This window comes from Macrosteles quadrilineatus, unplaced genomic scaffold, assembly GCF_028750875.1.
Source record: "Macrosteles quadrilineatus isolate MER2022 unplaced genomic scaffold, UCM_ALF_1.0 Scaffold_7__1_contigs__length_78375512, whole genome shotgun sequence".
Classification (NCBI taxonomy): Eukaryota; Metazoa; Arthropoda; class Insecta; order Hemiptera; family Cicadellidae; genus Macrosteles; species Macrosteles quadrilineatus.
Genome location: NW_026542600.1, coordinates 19273457 through 19286957, shown reverse-complemented (window position 1 = coordinate 19286957; position 13501 = coordinate 19273457). Strand labels below are relative to the sequence as shown.

The 13501-nt window shown below is 35.4% G+C and overlaps 1 protein-coding gene across 2 annotated transcripts in view; it reads left to right on the top strand.

Annotated features, from left to right (window-relative positions):
• Window positions 1-975: 975 nt before the first annotated feature.
• The window catches only part of LOC128998480 (CUE domain-containing protein 2-like), a 28114-nt gene continuing 15588 nt past the window's right edge, over window positions 976-13501 (top strand). The window contains exons 1-4 of one of the 2 annotated variants that reach the window (XM_054424624.1): window positions 976-1113; window positions 1297-1380; window positions 10404-10615; window positions 12169-12329. In XM_054424624.1, coding sequence (XP_054280599.1) covers window positions 1298-1380; window positions 10404-10615; window positions 12169-12329 — 456 coding nt within the window. In that variant the 5' untranslated portion in view covers window positions 976-1113; window position 1297. Of the gene's footprint in view, window positions 1114-1262; window positions 1381-10403; window positions 10616-12168; window positions 12330-13501 lie in introns of those variants that run through there. The other variant, XM_054424623.1, reaches the window with a different exon arrangement.

The window sequence follows — 13501 nt, the reverse complement described above, 5'->3', positions numbered from 1 at the left end:
CCAACATCATTTCCAGTACAACGCTACACAGCTGTACAACAGCCTCCCTCTGGCGTTGAAGACCGAGCAGGATCACCAGACTTTTAAGAGGGTGGTGAAGAGATTGCTTTTAAATAAAGTATTTTACAGTGTCCGGGATTTTTTGGCTGGTAGTCACAACTTAAAGTAGTAAATAGTCTTACAAATTTTAAATACCTAAGAAGTTGTGTATTTTAGTTTTACTCCAGTTCATTTTAGTTTATTTTGACATAGCTAACACTAATTGTAATTGGTTGATTTGGCTAAATAAAAAAAAAAAAAAATTATAAGTGACTAGTCACGAAAAATGAGCTTCAAAATTTATATTGGGATGAGAAGTATACTTGTGTTGGTTAGTCTAGATGGTAGAATCATACAAATGCCGCAAACCTCCAACACAAACACATAACACAAGTAATTGAACTTAAATAGTTCAGCCTAACATAATTTCTCGTTATACACGGGAGGTCTCATTTCATGCCAATAGGGATAACAATACACATTTTAAGTTTTTTATAAACGCATATGCTGCTAAACTTCATTCTCCACACCATATACGAGATTGACTTCGTCGGGGTTACAGTGGGTTACATCGTCGATGGTATGTCCAACAAGTCCAACGAGATTATACACTATGCAATTATACACTTATGATCGATATAAAACAGCTATCGTTTTAAAAGTATCAGCCTCGATTCTGGATCTCGAACCACAACATCCCGAACTGGATCCCGAACTGCTTGTATACTATCACGGCCGCCTTTAATTCCGGCGGCCGTGATACTATCGTATTCGTTTCGTAAATCGTAGTCGTATAGTTCCCGTTCGTAGTCGAGACTTAAATATTCGTAGTCGGTAGTCGGTAGTAGTTCAAAGTTCAATCGAGTCGAGAATCGAGACCGCTTGCTACCTACCTGCTACTCTGCTGCTAGACAGACGGCAACGGCAACTACTGGCACTGCAGTACAGCAACTCAGCAAGAAAATACCAAGACAAGACTTGTATTGTTTAGAAAATTGGGATCTTACTATTTATCGCCGAAACTAACCATCGGTCATATCCCACGGCAATCATATTTGCATAGCCAATTTATAGGTAAACTATATTTAAAATTTGTAAAATAGTAAATTTCTATGTTTATTTTTTGTTGCCGCTAGTCCTGAGAAATCAATTGATTGCTCTCCCTGTGTCACTGTCAGAGTCGGATGTAAACAGCGTTCTTTGATTGAGATACGATACGAGTGCCGGGCTTTAATGCTATTTACTTGTTGTTTTCAGGATGAATAGACCTTCAACAGAATCTATTGTCAAGGAATCACTCTTTAAATTCATGCAGAAGAATTTACCAACAGAACAAATAAGGTAGGACTATGAACCTTATACTAAATTCCCTTAGGCCTAGGCCTGCCTAACTTAAGTGCTAAACTTACTGACCTTTCAACTTATCACTGTTAACTCTACTCTTGGTAGGCTATAATTCACCCACTTGTATAATGTAGATTGAAGTTATTCTCACACTATGAATCACAAGTTTAACATGAACCAGCTTTTTAAGACCTGTAAGTTAGCTCATCACATTACATTGCAATCTAGGTTTTAGCCTACCCACCATTGTCAATGTGTAGCCTACTCTAGACCTTTGTATTATTTACTGGCCCTTCCTGTGTTAACAACTTTTGGGTAAGTAGCCTACATACTAAGTTAACTCTTGTGGTTTTCACTGGGAATAATAAAAACCATATTTGGAGAAATAGCCTCTGGATTGTTATTAAACAATTTTATATTTTAAGGCTTACCTTTTGATCCAATTGGTTTATTGTGGAGACCTAGCCTAGGTTTCTACGGCAGAGCGTTATCGTCAGTCTTAGGTTCAGCTAAACTTTATATTTTTATCTCTTATTTGAGATATTGTCAGTTGGATAGAATTTGTACAAATAATACAAACACCGAATATACATAAATATTTACAATTCTCTTACAATACATTATCTTCTCAATCCTAACCTCCAAAGTTGGGACGTGATAATGATGACTTTAACCTGCTTTAACTTACCGTACTTCTAGCATGGTTGTTAATCCTAATGAAGTGATCCTGTGTTCTTTCAAGCATCTGGATGTGACCAACTTGATACGGAGACCATATAACAGACCCATATTTCAAGTTAGTTTGTAGACTCCCTTACCCTCGAAGCTGTCTGTAGTTGTGGGTTGCTTTTTGCTTAACAAGCTTCCGAGGTTTTGTTTGTTGATATCCAAGCAACTTTGAGTCCCTGTTCTTCTAGAATTTTATGGAAGGAGTTGTTTATCTTTCCGTGGTTAGTTGTGGTCACAAATTCTTTGTTAGTTTTGGCCTCTTAGTTTCTTTTCTTTTTTGTTTTATTACTATCTTTGTGAAAAGGGATGGGTGATAGCCATTATTAACAGCTATTTGCTTAGCAATGTTCATCTCCTGTTTGTAGTTCTCTTAAGTAAGTGGGACAGTTTTGAGCCTATATACATATAGGCCCTACCATACTATGGAATGCTGCAAGTTTATGGTGTGTTGGGTGGTTTGATTGGGCGTTGATTACTTGGTCTGTAGTAGTTGGTTTTCTCTTTGTATATAAACACTTAAATCTTTGTCAAAAAACATTGTTCTATTTTTGAAGAAAAAAGAACTAAGTTAACTCTCAATACAGCTTTAGGCCCATGAGCTCCGTGTTATGCTACAATACCCCATAGGCTACATAAATCTGCCGCTTATGAAAAGAGTAAAATAAGCTTCCTTTATCACTGAAAGAGGTGGAATCATTCAAAAAGTATCGGTTTCACTTACTGTCTTACCTGTTAGACAATTGTTTTTACAGAATTGAGGATTTTTTATCAGTCTCATTGTTGTAGGCTAGTCATAGGCTAACTTATTGGCATTGGCATAACTTTGTTAATAACCTAACTTATTTTATACTTGTTGTTTTTATTCTATAGGCCTACTAGTACACAATGTTTCTTTTGACAATTTTCCTGCCTGCATGCAGAAGCACTTCTTAGGCGTTATGTGATGTATTTTCTTTTAATACCGGTTTAAGCTTTAATAGGCTAAGTAAAATGTTGAAGATGTAATCGTTTTTTGTTCTGGCGGTAGTTGAGTATAGTTAAGGGATGTTTCAGATTCTATTTTTACAGGTGAATTTAAGTTTTGGGTGGACGTTGTTCATATATTTCAGTAGGAAAAAAATGTTCCTGCCTGCATGCAGAAGCACTTCTTAGGCGTTATGTGATGTATTTTCTTTTAATACCGGTTTAAGCTTTAATAGGCTAAGTAAAATGTTGAAGATGTAATCGTTTTTTGTTCTGGCGGTAGTTGAGTATAGTTAAGGGATGTTTCAGATTCTATTTTTACAGGTGAACTTAAGTTTTGGGTGGACGTTGTTCATATATTTCAGTAGGAAAAAAATGTCAAACTTTTGGGAATCTGGCTTGATTCTTCTCTCTCTTGGTCTTCCCATATTGAATCCCTGTGTGTTAGGCTCAACAGGGTAATTAATCTGTTAAGAAAACTTAGAAATCTTGTTCCTAAGCCATATCTGAAAATATCTTATTATGCTTTTTTTAATGGCATCTTGAGTTATGGTCTGTTATTGTGGGGAAATGGAGCAGATGTCAAAAAACTTCTTGTGCTACAGAAAAAGGCCGTTAGGATTGTAAGTGGTGCGCCCTTGGATGCACATTGCAGGCCTTTGTTTCAGTCTGAACAAATACTGACTATTGTAAATATGTATATATTTGTCTGCTTGGTACGAGTTAAAACAAAACTAGAGAGTTACGCGTGTAGAAGCTCGGTGCACTTGCATGTGACCAGAGACAGTAATCTGCTATATGTACCTTTTGTGAGACTATCCAAATCAAAAAAGTGGTTTAGTAAAGTAGGAATATCAATGTTTAATAAACTTCCTAGCACAGCACGTAATGTTAGCATGAGTAGGTTTAAGCATGTTTTGCATGAGTGGCTTGCTCAAAGGCCCTTTTATAGCCTAGAGAGTTATTTTCAGGAAGATTTGAGTAGCATGTTATTTTGACATGCCAAAAATTACTCAATGCCTGTAATTATCTTATTTATTTGCATGTTGAGTATGACCATATGATCTGTATGAACAATTGTTGACCTTTTACTGTCTTGTTTCTGATAGGCTCGATGCTTGCATATCTACATTTTTTTTTTATCTATTGTGACTGCCCAGACAAATGTTTTGTCTATTTATGTTTGACCGGTATCTAGTTTTATTTTCTTGGTTAAACTTGAACCTCATTTGTTGTTGACTTTGTCATATGCATGTACCTTGCAAATTACGGCAATAAAAAGTTTCTGATTTCTGATTTCTAGGACTACGAGCTGTCTTTTATTGCCTTGGAATGCAAGTATGATGTCGTCAGCAAATCTGTGATATTCAAAAACTTTAGTAGTTTGTCTGTTCTTTTCATTGTTCAGGATTTCAGATTTTACAATATGATTTAGAAATATTTCGGACATAATTGCTGATAGGGGAAACCCATGGTTAGTCCTGTGTTGTGAAAAGAACTCGTTGTTGTATTAAATAGTTTTGTTTAGGACTGTTTGTATTAGATTTCATGAGTTTGTTGATGTAGGCGGTGTCTCTATTACCCTGTTGTGCTAGATTTTTCTTGGTATTTTGAGTGTCTCGTTTATAGGTATGTTTGTAGGTCTTTTACATCAAATGATGCTAACAAGGCTGTTTCAGGAAGTTTGATGTTTTTATTTTTATCTATCAGATCTAATGAGTTTTTGAAGGATCTATCATTGTTTTGTTTAATATCTTGGCGAATTGTTTTATCAAGTAGTTGTTTTGATCAAAGTGTGTAAGATGGGGAATTTATGGAGTTTACCAAAGGTCTAATAGGTTCTCCAGGTTTTTGAAGTTTCGGGAGTCCTCTGAATTTTGGTGCATTTGGTTTGATTGTTCTGCAATGATAATTTTGGTTGTCTGCTAATATTGTTGATTTTAATGTTGTTTTAATTGAAGAAGTTTATTATTTTATTATGATGGTCATCGTTGTTTACTACTATCACCGTGTTTCCTTTGTCTGCCTTTGTTATGGCATTTGATTGTTGGAGTTTTGTTTTTATATTTTTCAAAATTTATATATTAATTTGACCAAAATATATTAAACAAGCAAACCTACAACAGTTTAAAGGGCCTACTTATTCTCTAAAAAAAATTTAAGTAACCAAGAATTTTATTTGTTGTAAAAGAATATTACAAACTACAATTAGACCTCATCAGATATAAAACGTTAAGTAAAAACATTATTGTGAACGTTTTTACTAGTTAACGTTCTACAAGTTAACCCTATTACATACCTAATCTGGGATATATCACAATCACATTACAACATAGCTTAGGCCTAGTAACTGTCCATAGAGTTAAAGTTAAAAATAAATATTGTTATATAGTGTTGTTGTTATAGAAATGTATACCTCTGGCAATGACCACAGCTTCGCATATATATGGCGATCATTAGCGAACGTGTTAAATCATTTGTTTGCATGGTATGATAGAACTAGTCAGGAGTTAAGAAGGATTTTTACAATTTTATCTATTTATTTACAGAAAACGGATTTCACCAATTTACAATTGAATTACATAAATAATTAATACAGAGACAAAGCCTAGGTTTGTACAGCAATGGTTATATGGAATCTTACTTAATTCTATTATCAATATGAAACAGTCTAGAACCAATAAACCATACCTATTCCATAGTTAGTTGTGCAGAACATATATAAACAGCACTTTATATAGTGTATTGCATTAAAAAACGCAAAAAGTCTAATTCATTAACCAAATGGCACCAAGAAACAACCCCATCATACAACCAAACCCTTCAACAAACCCTTCATACACAAATACAATTAAATAGCAGAACAAAACATACCATTCATTTACATCACCTGTTTTAAATTTTACTTTCATATGTTTTGTTAGTACGCAAACCTAACTAAAATCTTTAAAGTAAGGACCAACAAATTTTACACCCACAACACCAAGCCAAATATACAATTTTTCAGGGGTTTGTCTGTGGTGCTCATCCAGTGAGGGTTAGCATCAGTCCAAAATTTGCAATTATGCCGGTTTACGTTCTCGTTTAACATAAAAGCTGCTTCGCCAGAAAACACTATGTTACTTGGTCTGATTGGGTTGTTGTCAAGGTTTCTCATAATTATTTCTCCGAATTCAATTCGCCGATCAAAGTCATCTTCTGAAAGTTCCTTGCCAAATGAATTTTAAAGGGTTTTTAAACCACTATTATACAAGATTGGAACCACAGATTTCTGGGAAATTTCTACATTTTGGGAGATTCTGTTTAAGGGAAAATGGGCATTTTCCATTACTGACTGCAAAACATTTAGTAGCAAAGATTTAATTTCCTTAGTAGTTGTTTTTGGCCTCCTCGATCTAGGTCTGTTTTTTACAGTAGCAGTCTCTTCAAAACGTTGAATATTTTTTTGTACCCCTGATTTATAGGATTACGGTTTGGAAACAATTCATTGAACAACTGCACAACCTGAGAATCTTGTTCGAACGCCATAACCTCGCATTATTGAAATAGTAATTCGTTCCTGTTCACTTACCTCCATTTTACAAAATTTAAAGCTGTACAACCGAATATCTATGTGAAAAACACACAAAAATACAATAAACACTGATAAGGCGTACTAAAATGTAATGTACTGAAATGTACGCACGAGAGATTAATTGCCGCTCGAGGTAAAAACGTGTGGCAAAATTTTTTTAACTGGGCAATGACTTTAGGCTCGCAATATGGAAGATTATCCAACCAACAAAATGAAAAGCGTAACATTTAAAAGAATCACAACAAAAACATAACACATGTTGCACGCATGGTTATGTACATGCTGCGTTAACTTGTACTCTGCGGCCTACTGCTATAGCATTAGTGTGCTACCTTGCCAAATTTTGCGCCTGTCTGAGCCCAGCACTCGGCCAGGGACACTGTTATTGTTGCCAGTCTGTAGCTTAGAATACGAGCTTTATTCTGGTGTAGGTTGGTACTAAAAATTCCTGTAAAATCCCGTCTGTCAATGCTTTTGTCCCGGTTTAGGGGATTTTCTCTATTCGAGCCATATTACAAAGACACTGGTTATTGATCCAGGCAGTGCTGCTACCTTTGGGTGTTTCAGTGAACTACGTCACAGAAAACATACTACTATAACCCAGAATGCCAACCACATGGTAAAAAGTGTTAAGTACTTTGAGAGAGCTTTGCCTGTCAATTCGTAGGCAGCGCCACCAGTGTTGCTATGCTATGGTGGCGCTCTCTACGAATTGACAGGCAAAGCTCTCTCAATGTACTTAACGCTTTTTACCATGCGGTTGGCATTCTGGGTTATAGTAGTATGTTTTCTGTGACTACGTCCACTTTCGGAGTAACACAGAACAATCACCACTGCTCTTTTGTTATTGGTCTTGCTGAGATATTTGAATGCCAATTGCGATCGCTGATTCAGTAGCGCGCCAGGGCTCCGCTTGGGCCTCGCCACAGTTTTCGAGCGCCTGTGTAAAGGTTTTCAGCAGCGAACGTGTTAACTCACGAGTTAAAACAACATAATAGGGTAATGTAAAATATTTTAACTCACTGTTTTCTTCTACAGAGATTTATAAAACTACACTACGATAAAACAAACTATTAAATTACCTAATTAAAAATCAAACTCAATAAATAACGAAAACATTCAAAGTAATATCCAAGGAATAGTATATCCTTGACCGAAACCACAATAACAAATAAGTGTTTTTAACGCCAAAAATGAAAACTGCTGATATTATGTAAATACTGTAATCCCATATATGGGATTAACGTGCGGTAGGTACCTAAAACGTAGAAGTCAGCTGTTTTATACTCAACCAAACTCTAGTCGATTGTTGAAATAAGAAATTGAATACTTGTTGAACTCAAAGAGTTCCAAGAGAGTACTTTCCATCAGCAACCGCAAATTTGTTTACAAGAATGGGTTTTGTCCATGGTCCAGTGAGAACACTTTGAGCATATGTTGTAAAATTTATCAAATAGCTACTTTCCGATTTAATCTTAATGAATAAAAATAACCCATTTCAAATTTAGCTACTTTCCGATTTAATCTTAATGAATAAAAATAACCCATTTCAAATTTTAAAATGGCTACCATTTTAGTAAAGGGTGTGATATCCACCTCTGGGCTGTGCCATTTAGTTTCTCCAGATAAACCCTTCAAAAAGAGGAGTCACTCGATAGGTGTTTACATTTGAAAATTTGAGGCTGCCTCCAAAATACCCCATTTTGAGGGCCGGGGCAAAGTTGTGACTGATGAAAAAGAACAGTTTTTTACGTTGTAAACATGTGCCAAGTTTGGTTTACCTACTGCAACGCGTTTTTTTTGTGTTTCTATGTTTTCATCAATAAATAAGAAAATATTTTAATAACTAATACATTTCAACTCTAAGATATCTGAAGTCGAAGTCTTATGATTTCATTACCAGAAATGTATGTATTAGGTGTGTTGGTAGTGACACAAACTTCGTCACAGCGATTTCATGGGTTCGGATCCTGGTCACTGCCGTAAACATTTATCAGTACAGTTCACCTTCGTACTGTATCGTCTCACCCCTTGCTTTGCTGGGTACGTTCCATGCACGGGCAAATAGTCTATGAAGACGGGCAAATCCAAGACCACCAACCTCTTAAAAAAACATTTATATACATATTATAAATATAATCAAGGGTTCAAATTGAATGAAATATCAAAACATAATCAAATTCTAAACTGAGTAAAATGAGATTCATGAAAGTTTTTAACTGTTATTGTGCTTGTTTACAGCTGTTTAGTAAAAAAGATTATAGCTGCTAATCTGGACAGTCGTTTTTGGAAGCTGGGACTATCAAACAATTTATCTTCACTTTCTGACTTTTATTTTTTACAGTTTTATATTGATTTAAAACATTAAAAGTCGTTGTTATTAAAGCAATATTTGAGATGGTTGGGCAAGCAATAAAAAGATACTTTTACATAAAGGATTAATGTGTCTTCAATACAATACTGTAAAAAGAAATAACTACACCACCTAATACCATTAACAAAAATAGGAAAACAAATGTGGTGTTAAACACAGGTGGGAAGAATAGACACCAGGGGATGGCAGTCTCAGGGGCTGGGCCCAGGTCCAACAGCTAATAAATATGTGGCAACGTCACTCCCCCACCCCTTCCGAGCCAGCTACTTTGCCAGTCCTATTGTGCAATCTATTCATCGTGGATTTTGATATATTGACATTCATTTATCAAGTTCTACTGTAGCTGATTTGGAGTTGAGTCAATAGAGGTGTTAAATAATTGAAACAGTATTAGTCTTTCAAACCTTAAAGCCTAGTCAGCACATGGAGACTGAGTCGGCTGACTGTCTGCCGACTGTGCGCGGACAGTCGGCAGACAGTCTCTCAACACAGTTTCAGATACAAGTTTCCGATGTGTTTTGCGTCCACACTTGCCAGCCAGTGTTTCCATGTTTGTTGGTATGGTGACCGAGGAGGACGTAATTATATCCTGTGCGGGCTTCATTTTTCTGAGCCATGGGCCTAATGAATCTAGAAAGAGATTATGATGGACTCAACATTTTTCAACGTTCGTACGATGGTCGAAATCTTCTATCAGACCTTCAGATTAGGTGGAGGATTTAAGAACTTCACGAGGTTGACTTCTATAGATTTTGAAATTTGGCTGGGCTTTGTTGGTCTTAAGATTTTAAACTTGAAGAGATGAACAATTCAATAAAATGTCATATAATGATATAAATCATTGAAAACTAATTCCAAAACTTTCAAGAAACTCAATCCAGCTCTTTTATTACCACCCAAAAATCGTAATATTACCGCTTTGCAGTCTAACTAAATGGGCTGAATGTTGAACACCTTCGACTTGTATCCAGTCTCCTGTTTCAGACACGTCTACACATGAAGACTTGAGACAAAAGTTTTGTCTCTTGTCTCCGTGTTTCCCATTCGAACGGGAAACAGAAAACACTATATTTTGTCTCCAGAAACACCGAAATTTGTCTGCCGACATACTGGAGACAAAATAACAACATTCTGGAGACAGTCGGCAGACAATGTTTCCGCAGACAAATCGCCATGTGCGGACGAGGCTTAAGACACCATCTTGTTCCATCACATACCATCTTGTTGTGATTATTAAATATTATTAGAACTTTGTAACAACCAGACTATTATAATCTGGGTAACTTCATTTTATAATATGATAAAATTGTTCCTAAATACAATATTTATCGTTGATATTATTTATCCTACAGTAATGAATTATCCCTATTGTTATTCTAGTTCAATCGATGAGATTGTTTTGAACTATGTCGTGAGCATTCTTGAAGATTTGGCAGAGGAGAACAGTGGAGAGGTGGAAGATGCCTTTGATGCCGAAGGGTTTTGTGAAATGATGGCTGCCTACGTCCCAGAATTCGCACAGATTCGAATGCCTCAAGTTTGCTCATGGATGTTTGAGCTAGAAGCCTCCCTTAGGAAAGTAAAGGAAGATGGTGAGTTGGGGCTTTAGACCTCTCACAGAAACAATTATTCAATCAAGGGTTTTGATCTGGTTCCATAACATTATACTTGAATTTGAAATATATTGATGAATTATTTGACGTTTTATTAGTTTACTGCATTTTGAGTATGGAATCCATTTTGACAGATTTTGAAGTTTCATAGGTTTATAGAAACAAAAGTTACAAAATGTGGTTGATGGTTGAGTCCAAAGATTAAATAGCTTATAGGAATGACTCTGAGTCTGATATGAGCCTTATCTTGCCATTTATAATTTTATCAGTAATTAGAAACCTGAGTTCTGGTGATATCTTGCAATGTTATCACATGCATAATGGATGCTGATAAAGCATATTCCTTTGTTTTGAAATATTCCTATTACTGAGTCATGTGCCCACGTTTTCTGTGATTAATGTGAATAGTCTATATACAATAGTAACGTGCGTATACCCCAGGACTTCCTCGAGGCTTATCCATAGTGACTTTAGGTGATGTAGTTCAGGAGTTAAAATTACATTTTTGATACAAATAACCAACTTTAATCTTAAACTCACAAATCATACAAATGAAACAAAGATCACAAAGTATAATAAAAACTAGAAGGTTGAGTAGCCTGGAACAGTGTTAATTATTCAATTCAATAGAAACCCAAAAAGGACAAATTACTGTAAATACCAGTTTTGAAAAACCTAAAGAATATCTCACTTGATGAAACATCTCAACTCCAGCCTTCCAACACACCTCACAAAATGTACATTATGATGTATATAAATCAAATCAAACTTAATTTATTTCCACAACAGTTTTACAAAACAAAATAACAAGTTTTTCAACAAATAAAATACAATGACAATAGTTTAAGAAGCATGACATAGGTTTATTTATTAAAATTGAAGTATAACATTAACTAAAAGAACCTGTAAAAGCTTAAATGAAATAAAAAAAGGCATTGCCCCAATAGCAATAAATGACTTTGGAAATAGTCTACATAGACCTCATCGGTATGTGCATAAACTCAAGTTTTAAAAATTAGATTACTTAGAAAAAAACTTCATTGTTGCCGTTGGAAACATTTTTATTTTAAAATAATTTAAAACAATAATTATAAACAAAGTATAAAGTAGGCCTACCACTACAAAGTATTGTTCATTTAGTGTTAGATTTACTTGGAAAACCTTATTTTGCAGTAGACTCCCCAGATTCTGTACGGTACGCTAATTCGCTAAGGAGCTACCCTTGTTTAGACCATCAAAAGTGTTGTGAGCAAGCTTTAGATTTGACATGGGAAATTTTTATTTAAAGGTCTTAGTAAGTTAAATATACAACTCTTGAAAGTTTGCTACATTTATTATTAGTATGAAACTACTATGTCAATTTGCCACCCAAAACTAAGATTTATAATTTGACATTACTTAAACCTAATTGATCACAAGTGGGAGAATCACTAGCCTTGACATTCTTTTCTTGACATTCATTTAGGCTGTGAGCAAAGTAAAAGAATGAGAGGGAGTCTACTATAATGGATTGACAATGGTGTTGTCTGCAGGTCGTAATCAGCAGGAGAGGGACCTTGCAGATCTGCTGCGACCGTTGACCTTGGCAGATGAAACTATCATGCTCAAGACAAACCGCAAGCACCAGATCAGCGAGACTAGTGATGGTAGCAGCTACGGATCTGATAGTAGCGGTGATTACACCTCCACCGAGGTAATTCCTCAGCAACACATTCATATCTTGACTTGAACCACAGAGGTCTAGGTGTAGCGGACTCACCACCGGGCAGGACCGTGTGGCACCATACCCACTTGCATTGCTGTGTGCAGTGTGAGGTTAATTTTTGTTTGGGGACCCAGTAGAAAAAAAACAATAAAAAATCTTTATCAATCATTAAAAATGCGTTACAATAGATTTTGTCAAATTATAATACAGTACTCACCATCAAAACATGACTAGGTTTACGGTATGAATGACATTAAACTGTACAGACAATAAATTGGTGAAAATACAGCGACTCTTCAGTTGGAACTGATTTCAAACATTTGACACTTTTTTTTCTTTGTGTGCCTTTAAAATACCACATTTTGTCTATCGGCGGTTTACCCCCAAATCCCTCTCCTCCGGCCTGCAACACGGCAATGTGTATCCTCCCCCTTTTTTTAGTCTTACTAGTTGGTCTCCTTGTCAACAAAGATAAGACTTCAATTTTTACTGCTCTATTTACATTCACTCTTTTTGCATTTCAAAAAATATAATTTAGTATCTTGAATTAAAACATTAAAAGAGAAAAATATTACTACCTATTCAACCACAAAATATCCTGAGGACATACAGTTCTTGTTTATTTAATTGTTAGAGTTTATTCACTTTATTTTAGTTATTATTCTTGTATATAACCTTTTGAAGTATAATATAAACCTATGACACGTTTCAAGTACATACGTATATATGTAAATTTGAATGGAGAGTGTTTTTTTTTTCATCTGGGGACATAAAAATGAAAAAAGTAAATTAGTCCTGGGTCTAGATCTTGCCTTGCCACCTACCCCCATTACTTCTTCCCTATAGGGAAATTCACTAAAAAGGGTAAACTGTGCAATTCTTGCCTAGTTTTAATATTGACATGGTGCTTAAGAGTCCTTGGAGGCTAGCAGCCATCTTAGATGATTTCAAACAGCTGCTGAGGGTTATTTATCGTCCCAATTTTTTTTTAAACCAAATTAATCGGAATATAAATATATAGGGTACTATGAGATTAGAAACAGTTTTTGTATTTTTGTAATTGTTTTCCAAGGAAGTTCTTGAAGGCTAACGACCATCTTGGATTCGCCGCCATAAGAGCAATGTTAATTTCAAACAGTCGCTGAAGAGTTATTTACTAT